We start from the raw sequence: 21,026 nt of genomic DNA on the forward strand, positions 1-21,026 counted from the left end.
GGCCCTCTCCGGCACCCTGCCGGAGGGGGCCATCATCACCGGTGGACATGGAGGAGTATCCCGGAGAGGCCATCATCGCCATGAAGGCCAAGGATCAGAGGGAGAACCTTTTCCCATCCAGGGGTGAGGCCATGGAGGAGGAAGCACAAGGGGGAGAACCTCTCCTCCTCTCTCTTGGTGGTACCGGAGTGCCATCGAGAGGGGAATCATCACCGCGGTGATCGTCTTCATCCACATCACCGGAGTGCCACGGAACTGCAGCTAAGCCCCCGAGTGAGAGGGTTGCTCTTCACTCAGTGGGATTTTTTCAAACTCAGGCGAGTACGGGACTGCAGCTAAGCCCCCGAGTGAGAGGCTTGCTCTTTACTCGGTAGGATTTTTTCAAACTTAGGCGAGTACGGGACTGCAACTAAGCCCCCGAGTGAGAGGCTTGCTCTTCACTTGGTAGGATTTTTTCAAACTTAGGCGAGTACGGGACTGGAGCTAAGCCCTCGAGTGAGAGGCTTTCTCTTCACTCGGTAGGATTTTTTCAAACTTAGGCGACTACGGGACTGCAGCTAAGCCCCCGAGTGAGAGGCTCGCTCTTCACTCGGTAGGATTTTTCAAACTTAGGCGAATCGGGTTCGCGGCTAAGCCCCCCGAGTGAGAGGCTTGCTCTTCACTCGGTGTTTGTTTTTGAAACTTAGGCGAATCGGATTCGCAGCTAAGCCACCCACTTGGGGATTTTGAACATATGTATAAGTAACAGCAATCATTTAGGAGACTGTAAAACCGTGTCTTTGATAAATAAACTGAAAGGTACTTCTTATCACATCTCAATAGTCTGAATGCTTAAGTATAAAAATGGCAGAGCAGCTCCACATTCCAAGCGCGTGGCTCGTCTTTCTTGTGTTCCACATCGTACATGTGGTACGCTCCATTGTGGAGCACTTTGGTGATGATGAAGGGGCCTTCCCAAGCGGGAGCAAGCTTGTGTGGCCGTTGCTGATCCACTCGGAGAACCAGGTCTCCTTCCTGAAATGCTCGACCTCTCACGTTTCTAGCGTGGAACCGACGAAGGTCTTGCTGATAAATGGTCGACCTGATCAGGGCCATCTCTCTTCCTTCTTCCATAAGATCAACAGCATCCTGCCGAGCTTGTTCTGCTTCTGCCTCTGAAAAAAGTTCTACTCGCGGGGCATTGTGGAGTAAATCAGTCGGCTGCATAGCTTCGGCTCCATAGACCATGAAGAAGGGAGTTCGGCCAGTCGTCCGATTTGGCGTTGTTCTCAGACCCCATAGTACTAATGGCAACTCATCTACCCAGGCACCAGCCGCATGCTTGAGGTCGCGCATCAACCTGGGCTTCAACCCTTGGAGGATCAACTGCCTGTCCATTTGACTGCAGGTGGGCAACTGAAGCATAGTCGACCCGAGTGCCTTGGGAAGCACAGAAAGCTCTGAATTCATCTAAATCAAAGTTTGAACCGTTGTCTGTGATGATGCTGTATGGGACCCCATATCTGAATGTTAATTCTCTGATGAAGCTGACGGCGGTACCTGAGTCGAGGTTTTTGATGGGTTTGGCTTCGATCCACTTAGTGAATTTGTTGACAGCAACAAGCAGATGAGTGAAGCCACTCCTGCCAGTCCTCAGAGGTCCAACCATATCCAATCCCCAAACTACAAAAGGCCAGATGAGTGGAATGGTCTTCAGGGCTGATGCAGGCTTGTGAGACATGTTGGAGTAAAACTGACAGCCTTCACACTTGTCGACTATGTCTTTTGCCATTTCATTCCCTCACGGCAAATAGAATCCCGCTCGGTATGCTTTGGCCACAATGGTTTGAGAGGACGCATGGTGACCACAGGTCCCCGAGTGGATGTCGTTGAGAATCACTCGACCTTCTTCTGGCGTGATGCACCGCTAAGCAACACCAGTAACACTCTCTCTGTAAAGATGTCCACCTATTACCGTGAAGGCTTTGGATCGACGAACAATCTGACGTGCCTCATCTTCATCTTCTGGAAGCTCTTTCCTGAGAATATATGCAATATACGGCACTGTCCAATCAGGAATGACGACCAAAACCTCCATGATTAAGTCGACCACGGCTGGGACTTCAACTTCAGTCGGATCAGTAGAACTCTTAGGCTGCGGGGGCTCTTCTGTGAAGGGGTCCTCTTGAACTGATGGTGTGTGAAGATGCTCCAAGAACACATTGCTAGGAATGGGCTCCCGCTTGGAACCTATCTTTGCCAGGTCATCAACTGCTTGGTTCTTCAGTCAGGGAATGTGGTGGAGCTCTAGCCCTTCAAACTTCTTTTCTAACTTTCTCTCTGCATTGCAATAGCCAGTCATAGCTGGGCTCCTATGTCCCACTCCTTCATCACTCGATTGACCACCAAATCTGAGTCGCCGTAGACCATTAGGCGACGGACGCCGAGTGAAATGGCCATACGCAACCAATACAGAAGTGCCTCATATTCAGCTTCATTGTTGGAGGAATCAAAGTGAATCTGGAGAATGTAACTGAGTTTGTCGCCTCGCGGGGATACCAGGACTACTCCAGCACCAGAACCATTTAGCATCTTGGATCCATCAAAGAACATAGTCCAATGTTCCGAGTGAATCTGAGTCGGTTGCTGCTGCTCAATCCACTCGACGAGGAAATCTGCTATTGCTTGGGACTTGATTGCTTTCTTTGCCTCAAACTTGATATCCAACGGAAGGAGTTCAATCGCCCACTTTGCCACTGGACCAGTTGCGTCTCTGTTGTTCAAAATTTCTGACAATGGAGCATCGCTGACGACTGTGATCGAATGATCTAAGAAATAATGTGCAACCTTCTTTGTGGTCAAGTAAATTCCATAGACAAGCTTCTGATAATGCGGATATCTCTGCTTGGATGGAGTTAAGACTTCCAAAATATAGTACACTGGGCGCTGAACCTTGTAGGCTTTACCTTCTTCTTCCCACTCGACCGTGAGTACTATACTGACAACTTGTCCAGTGGCTGCAATATAAAGCAGTAAAGGCTCTTTGCTGATTGGAGCAGCGAGCACCGGCTGGGTGGAAAGCAGGGTTTTGAGCTGTGCAAACGCTGCGTCAGCTTCAAGAGTCCACTCGAACTTATCAGATTTCTTCATCAATCGGTAAAGAGGCAATGCCTTTTCACCGAGACGAGAGATGAATCGACTCAAAGCTGCCAGACAACCAGTAAGCTTCTGAACGTCGTGTACACGCACAGGGCGTTTCATTCGGAGTATTGCACCAACTTTCTCTGGGTTTGCATCGATCCAACGTTCGGAAACGAGGAAACCGAGTAACTTTCCACTTGGAACCCCGAATGTACACTTCGACAGATTAAGCTTGATATCATATCTCCTCAGATTGGCAAAGGTTTTAGCGAGGTCAGTCAGCAGTTCGGAACCTTTACGCAACTTATCCACGATGTCATCCATGTATGCTTCCACATTCCGACTGATTTGATTGAGCAGGCACTTCTGTATCATGCGCATGAATGTGGCAATAGCATTCTTGAGACCAAAAGGCATAGTAACATAGCAAAAGCACCCGAACGGGGTGATGAAAGCTGTTTTATTTCGTCGGCTCCATACAGTCGGACCTGATGGTACCCAGAATATGCGTCCAGAAAGGACAATCGCTCACATCCCGTAGTCGAGTCAACTATCTGATCGATGCGGGGAAGAGAAAAGTGATCTTTCGGGCAGGCCCGATTAATATGCTTGAAGTCAATGCACATACAAAGTGAATCGTCCTTTTTGGGGACCATGACAACATTGGCGAGCCACTCGGAGTGGTAAATTTCACGGATGAACTCAGCTGCCAGAAGCCGAGCCACCTCCTTGCCAATTGCCTTTCTTTTCTCCATGGCGGACCGTCGGAGATGCTCTTTGACAGGTTTTGCCTTTGGGTCAACTCGCAAACGGTGCTCAGCCAGTCCCCTGGGTACACCTGGCATGTCAGAAGGTTTCCATGCGAAGATGTCCCAGTTCTCATGGAGGAACTGGATGAGCGCTTCTTCCTATTTGCTGTCGAGTGTTGTTGAGATATGAGTCGGAGCAGCATTGGGATCGGTCGGGTGAATATGAACTAATTTCGTTTCACCAGACAACTGAAATGCAGAGTCTGAAGCAGGCTTTTTAGCTCTCAACAAATCACTCGGATCTACAATCTTCTTGTATTCTTCCATTTCTACTGTTGCCATCTGTTCATCGGCAATCTTTGAGCCCTTTTGGAGGCACTCTTCTCCTCGCTGCCGATTACCAGTTACTGTGATCACGCCCCTAGGACCAGGCATCTTGAGTTTTAGGTACACGTAACATGGTCGAGCCATGAAACGAGCATACGCAGGTCTGCCTAGAATATCATGATAGGCACTCTGGAAATCCACAACTTCAAATGTCAACTTCTCCTTACGGTAATTCTTTGAATCACCGAAAACCATGTTAAGAGTGATCTGGCCGAGTGAATCAGCTTTCTTTCCAGGGATGACACCGTGGAACCTCATGTTGCTCTCACTAAGTTTGGACATCGGAATGCCCATCCCTCTAAGGGTCTCAGCGTAGAGAATATTCAGACGACTGTCACCATCCATCAAAACTTTGGTCAGTTGAGTGCCCCCAACAACTGGGTCGACTACCAACGCTTGCCGTCCTGGAGTGGCAACGTGTGCCGGGTGGTCAGACTGGTCGAATGTGATTGCAGTTTGTGACCACTTCAAACATGTCGTCGTTGCCGGAGCAACCATGTTCACTTCTCTGTTGATGACTTTCAGTCGACTCTTACTCTCGACATCAGCAAAAATCATCAACGTGGAATTGACATTGGGGAAACCATCCTCCTCCTTTTTGTCCTCATCCTTATCGGATTCCTTTTCTTTCTCACTGGGTTGTTTCTCTCGGAACTGCTGGATAAGGAGTCGACACTGTCGAGTGGTATGCTTGGGGTAAATCAGGTTTCCCTCTTCATCCTTCTTGGTGTGAATGTGACATGGCAAATCCAACACATCTTTTCCTACTTGATCTTTCACTTTCTTGGGGATCCAGGGCCCCTTAGGTTTTCCCTTAAATTTTCCTTGGACTACGGCTGCAGTCTCACCAGGTCCTGCGGGTTCACTTTGCGTTTCTGCTTCCGATTGGAATTACCTTCTCCAGTGTCCTGGCCGACTGGTTTGCTCTTGCCGCTGCGGAGTCGGTCTTCTTCTTCGCCATTAGCGTACTGAGTGGCTATTTCCATCATTCGGGTCAGGGTCATGTCTCCTGTTCGACCGAACTTCAGGTTAAGCTCTCGATACCGAACGCCCTCCTTGAAGGCGCAAACTGCTTGATGCTGAGACACATTCTCCACTGTGTGATGCAAAGTGGTCCACCTCTGGATGTAATCCCTCAAAGTTTCATTCGGTTTTTGCACACAATGTTGTAATTCTGCCAACCCTGTAGGTCGTTTGCATGTACCCTCGAACGTTTTGACAAACACTCGGGCTAACTCTTCCTAGCTGAATATACTGCCTGGATTCAACTGATTCAACCAAGCTCTAGCTGACCCTTCAAGCATCAGGGGGAGGTACTTCATGGCCACCTCATCATTACCACCACCGATCTGTACAGCCACTCGGTAATCCTCAAGCCAAGTGTCAGGCTTCGACTCACCAGTGAAATTACTAACTCCAGTAGCCAACCTGAAGTGGGGAGGGATCTCTGCGGCTCCGATGGCTCTGCTAAAACACTCGGGACCAGAAACATGCACTCTGCTTTCAGTCGGGTGATCTCTGTCTTGCCTTTCTCTGTGTGCTCGATTTCTGTCGACTAAACCTTGCACCAGAATTGACCTTGCATCAAATCCCGGCTCTCTGGGGTCGACTGGAAACTTCCGCTCCTCGCTATATAGGCGCCTGTCATCATAATGCCGGGGCACATATGATCCGCCCCTCGGAGGGGGCGTAGGCACTCGACGGCGGTCATCACGGCCGAGTCGATGATCGCACTGCTCGTGGTTCCGACCCAAGTACTGCTCTTGGCGATGCCCACGTCCCTCACGCCGCGGAGGCGATCTAGGGCTGTGAGCCGACTGGACTGTGTCGGCTACTACAGATCTGCTATGGATCCTGTTACGGGACTGAGATACTGCTGTGTTTTGCTCTCCTGCTGCCCGGAGCAACGCTCTAATCTGCATCAAACCTCTTCCAGCCTCCGACTGGGACGGCTGAATAGACTCTGCTATACGGGCTGCAGCTGTAGGATTCTGAATCGGAGTGCGGTATACCTGTGGTTCAAGCGGGAACAGTTGTCGCTGCCGTCGACTGGACTCAGGGATCTGCCGCTGAGCACGTTCATCGAGTGCATGCCGAAGGTTCTCCAGTCGAGTGCACTCAGCCAAAGTGGCCAGGCGCGCCGCCTCCAAGGCCCAAGCCTCAAAGGTCTCTCCGACAATGGGCTTGTGGAGCGCCCCCACGTTGCGACGGTGAAGTTCCTCCCTCTGTTGAGAAGAGAGGGTGTCGGTGGTACTCCTCGTGAACGCGCGACGGATCGCCGCCGCCGTCGCCGCCACCGTTGCGACCCATGCCAGGCGGGCTGCGCGGCGTGTCGACCATCAGGACTTCCTCCGCAGGGTCGCTACTGTCGCACTCGGATAGGGTCTCGACGGAGCCAGTCGAACAGGCCGTAGAGAGATTCGTCGGGCTCGATTGCCGCGACTTGAGGGGTGGCTGACTGACATGCCACTGCATACTTCACCCACCGCTGAAGTCGCGACCGACCAGATCGCATGCGACGACGAACAGCGGGGAGCGAAGACACCGCGGGAGCCGACCGATACTGGGTCGACGGCTGCCGCAGAAGGACGCCGCGGACGCACGCGGGAAAGTGCGTCGCCCCGCAGACGGGGAGTGTCTCGATGTCGAGGGGGGCTTCCTGGAGCCAGGCGGAGTCATCGGCGACGAAGACGAGCGCACCGAGACGGATCTCGCGGCCCTCGGCCAAACCACCGCCGGAAACCATGATGGTGGGAATCGGAAAAATCGCAACCTCACCGGAAAGTCGCTAAGACACCAGCCCCATGGTGGGTGCCAACTGTCGTGGTTCTAAGTCTGACAGTAGAATGAGGGATAGGTATGAGGAGGCAAGATCCTAGCTTATTGGACACCACAGCTACAGCTTGAGCTCGACCACCACATCGATGCATTGAACAAGGGCCCCAACGTTGGATTACTTCTTGGCAGGTAACATCCTAATCAACCCTTTTTGTTTCATTTTCCTGTTCATTTATCTACAAATTGCCATGTTATGACAGATTAGAAGCTCAACAGAATTTTTATGACTACGTTCGTACTGTAATTCTCATTAATTGCATTAGTAAACGCACGGCAACTAAAAGCATATGTTTTCCATGAAGTGTTGACATGGCAACTAGTTTAGATGTCTCTTGCTATGTGTTTTTCTCTTGGGAACTTCACAATTATGTGTGTTGTAGCATCTTAGAGACAACAATTTTTCATTTGAGTAACTCTATCTCATAAATTCATCATTGAGGTGATCCGCATGTATTTGTCAACTTCACTGTAATTCTAGTTATTTTTTATCAGTAAATGCGTGGCAACTGAAAGCATATGTCTAACATGAAGTGTTGCCATGGCAACTAGTTTAGATGGCAACTCTTTTTAACCGTGTGTTTTGCTGCTAGGAACTTCACATTATGTGTTTGTTAGTTTGTGTAGCATCTTAGAGATCATGGGTTCTTATTAATTTTTGTGAGTTTTTGTATTTTTCTTGAGTTTTTGTTCTTGATTGGGATGTGAATTAGGTCACCAGTTGTGGTTCTACGACCGGCTTCTTAAAGCCATTAGTCCTAGTAATCAGAAACAAGCACTATAGTACCAGGTGCCTTACTTGACGTGGTCGAATAAATAAATTTGCCATGATAAGTAAACCACATTTGCCATGGTTTGCGAAACAATTTTGCCATGATAGCAAATTACTTGCCATGGTAAGTTTTTTATGTTTTCCATGACCAGACCAAAGGAAATTGCCATGATACATAAAGTAAATTTGCTAATGTACAAAGAGAAAAATTGCCATGTTTCCCATAGAGAGTAAATTTTCCATGGAACATAAAGAATAGTGTTCTCTAACATATCCATATTTTACACGTCTCCCCTTTTTTGCCATGGCAAATCTATTTTTTGATTGCAAATTAACACCTTTTGTTACCATGGCATTTTTTCCATGAGAACGCATTTGCCCCTCTAATGTTGCCATTTCTTCATTTTTCGCCATGGCAAAATTTCCATATTTTTAGTACAGAAAGAACTTGGCAAGATTTATTTTTTATTTTTTTCATGGAAAATTTTATTTTATTTTCCATGGCCAATTTTTGTTTTAAATTTGCAATTGACATTTACTTTTATTGGCATGGCAATTTTACCTGTATTGCCATGGCAATTTTAATTTGACATACATGGCAAATTAACCTTTTTTCTTGATTTGTTTTTAAAATTTTCCATGGAAACTTTACTTTTACCGCCATGGCAATTATACCTTCATGGCCTTGGCAATTTTTACTTTAACATACAAGTCAAATTAATTCTTTTTGCCATGGGAATTCTACTTTATCTTACACGGTAAATTATTATTATTATTTGCCATGGTAAATTAACTTTTTATTTTTCCATTGCAATCTTTAAAAAATATTTGCCATGTTTTTTTTAATTTGCCATAGTACACTTTTTTTGTGTTCAACATGATGGCAAATTTAAACAACTTTTCTTGGACGTCGATAAGTCCCAAACGTTCAGGATTGCCAATGGCAAATCATATATTTTTGTGGCACATATTAGTTCTATTGCCATGGTAGTTTTAGTTTCACAGCATGGCAAAGACAACTAGTGTTGCCATCGCAAAACTATTTATTAACTAGACCATGGCAAATTTAGTTAACGAATCACGAAAAATTTACTTTCTCGGTCAGGATAAATTTAGTAATTGACCATAGAAAATTTAAAATTCTAATTTCTACCATGATAATTTTATCTTTATCCCCATGGCAAATTTACTTTAACATACTTGACAAATTTTAGTTTTATTGCTATGGCAATTTTTAGTTTCATAGCATGTTAAAAAAACAATTAGACTTGCCATGGCAATTTTTAGTTTCATAGCATGGAAAAGAACAAGTAGTCTTGCCATGGCAAAACTATCTTTTAACTGGACCATAGCAAACTTATCATATTAGTTATCGATCACGGCAATTTAATAATTGACCATGGCAAATTTAGTTTATCGATCACCACAATTTAGTAATTGACCATGGCAAATTTATTTTTTATCATGGCATTTTCAGGATTAACCATGGTAAATTAAATAATTGACAATGGTATAAAAATTTAACTAACAGCAAAAATATTATGCCATCTTAGTTATATTGTGTTTGCCATGGCATTTTTCTGAAAAAATTATTTGTCATGGCAACTACTTGCATCATAGCAATTTTTTTCTTTTTCAGATGCAAAAACCATGTAGGTTTCGCCATGGACATGTTGTGTTCAGTCAAGAAATGCCATAGTCCAATATTTTTGCGATGGATATACAATATTTTTTCCATGTTGGTTCGGTAAATTTCTGCCATGAAATTCAAATTATCACGAACTTACGATTCATCATGCAATGGTAAATAGTCTTTTTTCCATGGCAAAGTAGTGTGATCATGGGCTAATGTTTCGTTTGTTTCAAACGAAAACCATCCAGTTTTGCCACTTTTGTTTTTCTAGTTCAAAATGGCTTAGAGGTGGCAGGTCCGATGTGGCCCGGAAATTTCATTTCATTTTCATGGCAATTATTTATATTTTGTTTTTCAAGGTTATCATGTTTTCACTCTTTTTCTTGTAATTTTTTTTTCCGATTTGGGGATTTTTTTAGCTTCACAGTACGCAATTGGTTTCTGCCTCACCTTTTCTGTTTTTGGGTGACTGCTTGTGGGCCAGATAGGCCAGCAGGGGATCATTCGGCATGGGATGTTTGCCGATCGAACAAAATCGTTCGATCAAAAAACCGCGACCTAACGAACAACTCGTTCGGGATTGGGGTCTCCCAGACTGAATGTTCAGTAGTTACCGGGGTCCAATAATAAAGGGGCTTTTGCTACTGGTCGTACGCCACGAAATTTGCCCCCAATTTTGCAAAATATTAGCCACCAATACCACCTATAAGTGATAAAAAACGTTTCACACCGGAATCCCCGCTTGGGCCGGTCATGCAGTAGGGACCTCCTATACTGCGCCCTGTGCGCTCGGAGAAGACGCACCACGTCCATTTGGGCTGGCTCATGTCTGGGCAGCCTGTTTTTTAAGTTTTGTTGTTTATTTTTTCTTTTTCTTTTCTGTTTTCTTTATTTTGTACTTAAAATATATTTGAACTTCAAAAAAGTTTCAAAATTCTTAAAAATGATGATTTTTAATAAAATTCTTAATAAATCATAAAAAGTTTGTCAATTCAAAAAAATTCACGAGTTTATCTAAAAATGTTTCCTTATTTAAAAGATGTTAGAAATATTGAAAACAAATGTTCGGGAAATCAAAAAGTGTTTATATTTTTTTAAAGGTTCTTGTATTAAAAAATGTTAATGAAGTTCAAACTTTTTTTGCCAATTCAAAAAATGTTTATGAATGGAAAATTATCCTCAAAATTAAAAAAAATCGTCACTTAGAAAATAGTTTATTCATTCAAAACATGTTCGTTGATTCAAAAATTATCATGCATTTCAAACAATGTTTGTTAAATAAAAAATTCGTGAATTTCAAAAATGGTTCCACCAATTTCCTTAAAATGTCCGCTGATTCTAGAAATGTTTGGCTATTAAAAAATGTTTTTGAAATTTTTCACAATTTTAAAAAAGGTTTGCAAATGGTATCAAATGTTCATGAATTAAAAAATGTTGTTGATTTTAGAAAATGTTTGAAAATTTGTAAAAGTGTCCTTGAATTTAAAAAATGTTCATGATTTCAAAAATTGTCAGGCTATCACGAAATTCAGAGTGATTGTGTATCCTGGTGATGTAGCAAAATGTGTTCATGGCCATAGGAGATTATGTTTTTTCTCCCGTTGCAACACACAAGCCCTTTTGCTAATAGAAGAAAATATCAACAACTATAATAATTAATTAATAAATTATTATAAAAATGTATCTAAGGTTGGATATTTTGACATTGATTTACATTGTTTATTTCCATTTTTGCATATATGATTGGTCAAACCTAGAAAGCACTGACTTTTGATTTAGTTTATACACACCATATTTGAGGACGATGGAGTTGAGCCCAAACAACATATGTGCCGGCGAAAGCAATAAGCTGTGACACAATCGGTCGATCAATTTTGTTGGCGATGCCCATGGCGATGGCCTGCATTTCACCGCGACCTAGAGGGAACGCTCATCCAAATATTGCGCGCATTACATGGTTAGTCATCCAAGTCACTAATTTGTATCCGCCTTGCAGGGTTATCAATATGTTTGGTCATTGGCTCAATGTTATATCACACAAGTCTAGCACGTCAATAAGGGTGGAAGCGTCAACATTGATTTGAACGGCTCATCCAACTATTGCGCGCATTACATGACCAGTTATCCAAGTCACTAATTTGCATCCGCCTTGCAGGGTTGCCGATATGTTTGGTCATTGGCTCAATGTTATATAACACAGGTTTAGCACATTAATAATGGTGGAAGCGTCAACCTTGACTTGGACGGCTCATCCAAATATTGCACGCATTACATGGTTAGTCATCCAAGTCACTAATTTGTATCCGCCTTGCAGGGTTGTCAATATGTTTGGTTGTTGGCTCAATGTTATATCAGACAAGTTTAGCATACTAATAAGGGTGGAAGTGTCAACCTTGATTTGAACGGCTCATCCAAATATCCCGCGCATTACATGGCTAGTCATCCAAGTCACTAATTTATATCCGCCTTGCAGGGTTGCCAATATGTTTGATCATTGGCTCAATGTTATATCACACAAGTTTAGCATGTTAATAAGGGTGAAAGCATCATCCTTGATTTGAACGACTCATACATGGCTGGTCTTCCAAAGCACTAAGAGGCTAATTGGTTCGCTGTTAAAGTTTGGCATTGCCAATATTTGGCAAGCCAACATTTGGCAAAACAAAAAATTGCTAATAATTGGCAACTTTTTGAGAGGTAGGCAAGAACCAATTGGTAGCCAACAATGTTGGCTACCAATTGGTTCTTGTTGGCTACCAATTGGTTCTTGCCTACCTCTCAAAAAGTTGCCAATTATTAGCAATTTTTTGTTTTGCCAATATGTTTGGTCATTAGCTCAATGTTATATCAGACATGATAAGAGTGAAAGCGTCAACCTTGATTTGATTGCTAACTTTGCAGAAATGATAGGGTTTTAATGGTAAAAAAAATCTGTACTACAGATACCTACTAGTATATACACTAACTCCGTTTGTGATCTATTTTCAGCTACAGGAACACTGACAATTATTTTCAATTCGGTGTGTATGCAGTAGGAAGATGTAGTGATGTTTTTACCACACATGGATGGGGGCATAGTCTTCAGATTTTTGCAGCCCCACCTAAGCATTAGGCACAGTTCGGGTCTAGCATGACTTTGCTCTTTGTCAGGATTGATGCCATGTGTGTATTCGTATTGGCTTTGTACATCTCAATTACGTTGAGATTGGGTGTATGCTAATTGTGCTTGTATTGTATTGATGTGTCTGTTAGAGATATATTTGGTATTTAAAGATTGTCCGGAATTACATAGGTATTGTTTCTATCTTATCTCTAGGAGGTCTTGCCCTCCAAATTTTATACTCAAAATAATACATCCAACGCATTACACCATCCATCGATTCCACCAATTCTTCTCTATTCCTTCTAACATGGTGTCAACCTAACCACGATCCAAACCATAGCCACCGGGGCTGCTTCGGCACCGCGGCGCCCCCGGGGTAGTCGATCACCATGATCGCCACCAGGGACCGCGCTGCCCGTACCTAGGGTTCGTCCGCTGGTCATGTTGTCCGGCTGCCCTAGAGTCTTTTTGCCTAATCCTTTGATCCGGATTTCTCTCTCTTGCCGTTCGTTTGATCGACGTTTTTTGTTTCCGGATCTAAGATCAGATTGAGGATTGAGTAACCCACATCGTTTGTCTACAGTGCGCCTCTACTCCGACCTGACGGCAGCTACACCGACATGTTCTCCGATTGCGTAGCCTGTCGCGGTGTGCGGCCTCCATCCAGACAGATCTGCGGCATCACCACATCCAAAGCCTCACGTTGGGCAGTGTATCATGTGCAGCCGCCGCCTGCCCCGTCTGCAAACCCGCTGATCCGAGCCGCTCTCGCATCCCGCGTGTGGGTTGCTCAGCCATGCATGTTTTGCTGCTCCCACGTCTTTCCATCCCGTGCGACTGTGCCTCCTTGCATGGACGACTTACGGTTCAGCTTTCCTCCACAGTCCGGTCCGTCTTCTTGATCTCGCCTGCCGGTGGTCTGATCAACCGTTTCTGCACAGCTTCGCAAGCTTTTGAGAAGATCGTCTCCAAGTACGCGTGTTGCTCCATCGAGCGAGCAACGGGCTGCCATTATGTCGCTTCGTTGGGCCGCAGCATCACCGCCCCGTGGTACTCCCTATAGCTGCATCGACCCACGCGCTATCGCTGCGTCGCCCTTTGGATCGTAGTGCTGGGGCCCGCGGTCTATCGATGCCTCGAGGCCGTCCGCTCCAGAACGTTCTCGTGATTGCGCCGACCCTCGTTTGCCGTTGCATCACCCATCGAGCCGTAGCGAGCGTGGCACACGGTCCCTACCGTCTCCCTGAGGTCTTTCACACCGTCATCCCAACCAGCACGTTGCCCCTTCGGGCTGTACCGCCGCGTCATGTGGTCCACTTTGCCGTCCAGGCACGTTGACTTCTATATGGTATGCGCCACACCACCTTCCTAGGCGCGGGAACAACACCGTCCGCGCTGGTCTTTGTCATGCTGTCGGGTTCTTCCTCGCCTATATCGAGCACCGCCGCCGCCAAGCCTAGCCGCCGCCTCCTCGGCCGCCGCCACCGCTCTTCTTCCCGGTCCACGGCGACTACCTCGACACCGGCCACCCCGACTCGACATCCACCACGGCGTCCCTCGCACGGCTACCTCGACCACGGCTACACCACCGTATGCTCTCGACCACATTTACAACGGCACAAAGGGCTATCACCTCGCTTGAGCAACTTGCTCGGCTTCCTCTACAGTCCAAGCATCTGCGACGCGACGCGACACCATCGACGACGCTCCCGCTGCAACTGCGGGGGGATGTCAGCCCGTCGGCTGCTATACTCTCTAGTCTGACCGTCCGCGACGCTCCTGTTGTTCGCAGCTCTACCGCTACGACTGCGGGGGATGTTAGAGATATATTTGGTATTTAGAGATTGTCCGGGATTAGATAGGTATTGTTTCCATCTTATCCCTAGGAGGCGCGTTGCCCTCCAAATTTTGTACTTAATATATACTCGCCCTCGAGGCTCAGTAATACATTCAACGCATTACACCATCCATCGATTCCACCAATCATTCTCTATTCCTTCTAACAGTGATGTTATGAGCCAATGAAAAGCGTCCTTTATGAGGAAAAAGGAAGCCAAGGGCACTTACTTCAAGGGCACAGGTTAGTCATCCATGGCATATTTGAATGAGATTCATATATTCACACACAAACGTATGTATGAAGAAGTGCAATGCTATCGATATCACTGGTCTAAATATTTTTCATATTTACTATTCACAAGTGCATTATTGAAGCAGATATTGAATCAGTAGCCTCTTTTATTTTTGTGACTACAAAAAATAAATATGTCACTATCATTGCAGCAGCTAAATGAAATGTGTCAGTGTTAATGAAATACTACAGGAATGGCATACATACTCAGAAGACTAAACGCTGGCTGCAGCTTGAGCCTTGATGCATGTCATTGTCAAGTAACAGAAGTTTGCTGAGGCCGGCCTCCAAGTTGTAGCAGTGTGTAGCTGTAGCTGGATCTATCCAATTTTCAGTTTGGAGATCAATGAGAAGGGGGTAGCGAAACTTGCCTGGCATCCAAGAAACTAATAGAAGTTGTTGATTTCTCTGCGATCGATGTACATGCATGTGGCCGGCAAGTTGCTTGGTTTGACTACTAACCTGAATATGTTACTGCCAATAAGGTTCTCCCTGTCGGAAACCCAGTGGTCAGAATACATATGTTGATTCTTAATTGCGCAATTGTGAGGTGAGTCAAGCAACTGCCCTTCTTTCGACTGCAAGCACAATCTCAATTGTAGCTAGCAACCACCCAAATACCACCACAAACTGTGCACGATGGAGACGCCGTGCAGAGTCAACGAATAGGTAGAGGGCATCGATGCAGAATGTGGTGGCAGACTAATGTTACATTTGTTAGCACGTCCACGTCTAGCTCGAAAAATGGGGGACTAATTAAACATACAAGTGGCCTCTAAGATGCATTATGAGTGAATGCGTCCTTTCCTGCTGCGGTTTTGTGTATTATAATGTGAATTAAGTAATATACTGGGGTTCCCTCTCCCCGTCCTCTAATAATACACCAAGCGCTAGTTTTCGTCCTTGGATCGATGCAGATGCACATGCTGAGCCAGAGGAAAGCTTTGGCTTGACCCATCTCTCCAATACTCCAATCTAGCACACAAACACCTAGAAGAGCAGAGAAAAATAGTAGAGAGATCAATGGAGGTTGTGAGCGCTGCACATGGTGCGTTTGGTCCTCTGCTGGAGAAGCTCACCACCTTGCTCGTCGACGAGTATGCTAGGCTCAAAGGGGTCCGCCGCGAGATCCGTTCCCTCAGATCAGAGCTCAGCAGCATGCACGCTGCACTCAAAGAGTACACCAAGCTAGAAGACCCAAATGACCAAGTGAAGACATGGATATCGCTGGTCAGGGAGTTGGCCTATGACACCGAGGATGCCTTGGACAAATTCGTCCACCAGCTTGTCAATGGAAGTCGAAGGCACCACGGCGGTTTCAAGAAGCTCTTCCGGAAGACCATCTGTCATCTCAAGACGCTTGGGTCTCGCCGTGGAATCGCTGACCAGATTGACGACCTCAAGGACCGCATTAAGCATGTGAAAGATCTCAAGGATAGCTACACATTGGATGGTGCTCCTTCCAGCACAACTCGCCATGGAGTCGTGGATCCCCGACTGCACGCGATTTTTGCCGAAGAGGCACATCTTGTCGGTATGGAAGGTCCAAGAGACGATCTTGCTAACTGGATGATGGAAGAAGGAAACAACTCGTCCAGCCATTGCAAGGTGTTGTCTATTGTTGGGTTTGGTGGATTGGGAAAGACAACATTGGCAAATGAGGTCCGTCGGAAGATTCAAGGACGGTTCCATTGCCAAGCTTTTGTATCGATCTCGCAAAAGCCAGATATAAAGAAAATTATCAAGGATGTTATCTCTCAAATGCCATGCCTAGATGGATCCACACAAGATACCATGGATTGGGATGAAAAGAAGTCCATTGCAAAGCTAAGAGAAATGCTACAAGATAAAAGGTAATGTTGACCTTTATTATGTCCCTTAAAACATGTCTAGCCATTCCTTCAGTTCCTTTTTTTAAGGAAAATTCCTACTTTTTATTCTTTGAAACAAAACACAAAAACATTATGCATTGGAAATAACAGTTATATCGTATATGAGAAAGGGTACAATTACAATCGGAGGTTCCTTGAACCAATCAAACGTCAAAATAAAAAATCTAGCGAACCTAGCAGCAAGCCCATGAGCAGATTTATTTGCTTCCCCATTACAATGTTCGAAACTAGAAATAGTAAAATCACAAATAGAATGATAGCAATCACCGACCCCCCCCTCCCCCCCCCCCAAGAATGACCACCCTTCTTCAGTGTCAATAACCTACAGATTGCTCTCAGCCTCCAGGACATCATTACACCCTTCTTCAGTGTCGATTTTTCTACTCCCCTGATGATGAAATTTCCTTTATCACCCCTCAAAACCGCTCCTGCCATAACGGGAAGCAAGTCTTGATCCAAAGAAGCATCAACATTAGGTTTGAAAAAACCCATAGGGAGGCGGATCCCAACTTGATTGATTCACACTTAATATAGAATAAGCATACCATGAAAGCAGTTATAGCATTCCTTCCGTTACTGTTTCACTTGATTGCTACTCCCAATATGAAATAAGGTTATACCCAAAACATTTATAGCCATTGCTTTAGTCCCGAATCCACTTGGTTGCTTCTCTTTTATTTAAGTACTCAGACAACTGTCCATGTGCATCCTTGTTATGCAGAGGCAGGGGTAATCCTCTTTTCAAAGAAAAAAAGTACTCAGAGAACTCAAAATGTTCTCTCCAACGTTCAAAGAACAACTAAACCTGTATAACCTCTCAAGTATGAGTATATTGGACACCTTTCTATTCCTTGACATCTTAGTCTTGTGTGTGAGCTAGTTACCCAATTCAAAAACTTGTACAGGCAAACAAATCCCGATAACTTGAAAGATATGTGTTCAAGACCACCACAGACTAGTTCACCCCGTTTTGAGTAGTATACACGTGTGTGTATTTTTTTAGCTTAGGGTAGCTTGTAGGTCAACTCATTGGCGCATGCATGACGACTGCAGCAATATTATTACTATATGTGTTGTATTCACATATACTCAATAAACATTTGTGGAATATATTTACAAATGAAAAGACACCAAGGAAAGATTTTGGATGTGATAATCCATTGAATAGAAATGAGTTCCAATAGTTAAATCTTTAATAAACTGTAGGCGTGGCACATATGTACGACAGACTACATATAGAAGCTAAAGTGTACAACATGTACGCTTAACTAACTAGTAGTTGAACACCTAAGGGATATGCTAAACTGGAGTCTCATGTCATGTTCATTATTTTCACTCTGAACTTCATATAAACTCAAATAAGCATTGCAAAAGTAATTATACCTCATTTATGCTCGAGTGACTAGAGATAATTTCTAGTCATAGTTAAAATTTCAATGAAGTACGCATGCTACATACATGAGATAAATTTATAAGAAAATCATAAGAAATAAGCATGAAGAAATTCTTAATTACTTCATTTAAGTAGATGAAGCATATGCAACGTTGGATTCTCATTGCATGTTTGAGTTTTCAAGAGGTTTTATCATAGTTGGTTGATGCCATATACTAATTTTTCTAGGTATCTCGTCATCATTGATGATGTATGGTCTAGACAAGCATGGAATACTATCAAGTGTGCTTTTCCAGAGAATAATTGTTCTAGCAGAATTATAGCTACTACCCGCATCATTGATGTAGCAAAGTCATGTTGTCAGAATACTGATGACCGCATGTACAAAATGGAAGCCCTAAATGATCTTCACTCTAGGACATTGTTTTCGAAAAGAATATTTGGCTCTAGTAACTATTGTCCTGAAGTGTTGCACAAAGTTTCAGATGGAATTCTAAAAAAATGTGGAGGCCTACCACTAGCAATTATCAGTATATCAAGTTTGTTGGCGAATAGGCCAGCTATGAAGGATGAGTGGGAGAAGGTTAAAAGATCAATTGGCTGCGCACTAGAAAATAACCAGAGTCTAGAGGGAATGAGTAGTATACTATCTCTTAGCTATAATGATCTTCCACCTAATCTCAAGACATGTCTGTTGTATTTAAGTGTATTCCCTGAGGATTATGTTATTGACAGAGAGAGGTTAGTGAGGCGATGGATAGCAGAAGGATTTATCTCGGAACAACATGGGCAGAGCCAGCAAGAAGTTGCGGAGAACTACTTTTATGAGCTTGTCAACAAAAGCATGGTTCAACCAGTGGATATTGGATATGATGGCAAGGTTCGTGCCTGCCAAGTGCACGACATGATGCTTGAAATTATCATTTCAAAATCCATTGAAGATAATTTTGTCACTGTGGTACGCAGAGGTCAGATAAGTTTGAAAAGTCATCAAGGTTTTATTCGGCGACTATCAGTCCAACACATTGACCAGGAGTTGCTATCAGCATTGGCAAATGAAGATCTAAGCCATGTTCGATCTCTGACGGTAACATCATCAGTTTGCATGAAACACTTTCCTAGTCTTGTTGAATTTGAATCTCTACGTGTACTGGACTTTGAAGATTGTCAAGGTTTGCAGGAGTATGATATGAACAATATAGACAAATTATTCCAACTAAAGTACCTCAGCTTTAGGGGCACGTGCATAACAAAGCCACCATCAAGGATTGTAATGCTACGTAACCTACAGACCCTTGATCTTAGGATGACATCCATGCAACAAGATCTGCCAGATGGAATTGCTCTGCTCACTAAACTACAGTATCTACTCACTGAAACACAACATAAGATACCTATTGGGATCACCAATATGAGGAGCTTACGGGTAACCCCAAATTTTAATATTACCAAGAGTCCATTGGATGCAGTGGAGGAGCTTGGGAACCTAACCAGATTAAACGAGCTCTCTTTGCACTTGTCTGATGGATATAGGTACAAGACGCATGAGGAGGTGCTACTCTCCTCACTATGCAAGCTTAGCCGTTGCAAACTCCGGTCCTTATACATAAGTAGGGAATGGGGTTCACTCAACTTTATAGATTCTTGGTCCCCTCCATCCTCCCTTCAGATATTTCATATGTCTAGCAACATGCATTTAGCAAACATTCCAAAGTGGATTTCTCCGGGACTCACAAGCCTTGTTAATCTGGATATCAATGTGGCTGAACTGAGGGAGGAAGGTCTGCACACTCTTGGTTTGCTCCCATCGTTACTGGATCTAGCATTGTGTTTGCGTTCAGGAGGAAGCAAAAAGCTTACCGTAATTGGATTCCCATGCCTCAAGAGGTTTAACCTCTTTAGTTGGGATGGGGCATATGTGATGCTCACGAAAGGGTCCATGTGGAATCTTGAGGAGTTTTTGTTGTCTTTTGATGTGTCAGTGGCCAAAGCGTATGGCTTCTATTTAGGCATTGAGCATCTCCCATCTCTCAAACTAATACAAGTAGTTCTTCGCAACGAAGGTGCCACACATTCGGAATCGAAGGCTGCAGCCGCTGCCATCAGGGAGGAAGCAGGTGCCCATCCCAACCATCCCGAAGTCTGTATTTTGGAGGAACCGGATGAAGATGAAGATAACAATGAAAAGACTGATAATGATGAAGGAAAGAGCAGAGAGGAGGGGAATTAAAATGGTCACTCTCCCAGATGAAATGGTCCTCAAGGTCAAGAGGTACTAAAATGTTTTTTCCCTTCAAATCAAGTATATGATCCATTTTTTCCACAAGTGCTGCATGCTTCTCAAACTCACATGTTCTAATATTTTAGCTTTACCAGCCAATGATGATGTGCGCCTGGCTGGCTAGCTTGGAATGCCATACAGAAGGAGGCTGAAGCTACAGTTCCTTGCACTTACCCGTAATAACTTGAAAACAAAAGCTGAAAGAGAGTCAATCCAAAATGAAGTATACTATTATTTCAGAGGTATTTTAGTGTCAAGTTGCTACTTGCTACATACATACACTGTGTTTGATTTTCTCCGTTGCTTACCTTAATTTGGTGACTAAGGCTTCTCTGTTTGCATCTGGGATTTTGTGTATTATTCATCTTGAACACTTGTATTATGTTTCCGGTGTGTACTTTTTGGTAGACCTAATAAGCTATGCTCTATTTGTATTCGGGATTATTTTTTAGGGATATTTGTATTCGGGATTATTTATGTCGGACGGCTGTATGTGGCTATGTGCTCCGTCTGCTGTATTTTGGATTATTTGTTATTATGTATCGATATCGTGCTGTAACCTGAAAGAGCACTCTTTTCGTAAAGCTTTTATTACTGCATTGCAGAGCCTGGCGTCCGAGCCGGAGTGGTGCTCGACTCGGACTCGGGCTGGACTGGTGTTCTGCCCAACAATGTTGCTGACTCAGAATTATGAACAAGCTGAGCGCCTGAGCCCCGCCCGGCTCGGACT

At 44.3% G+C, this 21,026-nt stretch overlaps 1 protein-coding gene across 1 annotated transcript; it reads left to right on the forward strand.

The window, feature by feature from the left end:
• Positions 1–15,680: 15,680 nt before the first annotated feature.
• LOC109754867 (disease resistance protein Pik-2-like) lies at positions 15,681–20,749 on the forward strand. Its single transcript, XM_020313758.3, has 2 exons — positions 15,681–16,583; positions 18,244–20,749. The coding sequence occupies exons 1-2, from the start codon at positions 15,754–15,756 to the stop codon at positions 20,243–20,245; spliced, it is 2,832 nt and encodes a 943-aa protein (XP_020169347.1). The 5' UTR covers positions 15,681–15,753; the 3' UTR covers positions 20,246–20,749.
• Positions 20,750–21,026: the final 277 nt, after the last annotated feature.

Source organism: Aegilops tauschii, chromosome 5 (assembly GCF_002575655.3).
Source record: "Aegilops tauschii subsp. strangulata cultivar AL8/78 chromosome 5, Aet v6.0, whole genome shotgun sequence".
Classification (NCBI taxonomy): domain Eukaryota; kingdom Viridiplantae; phylum Streptophyta; class Magnoliopsida; order Poales; family Poaceae; genus Aegilops; species Aegilops tauschii.

Coding starts and splice junctions, on each gene's coding strand:
- LOC109754867 (XM_020313758.3), top strand. CDS start 15,754: ATGGAGGTTGTGAGCGCTGCACATGGTGCGTTTGGTCCTCTGCTGGAG. Junction 16,584..18,243: donor GAAATGCTACAAGATAAAAG/GTAATGTTGACC, acceptor TAATTTTTCTAG/GTATCTCGTCATCATTGATG.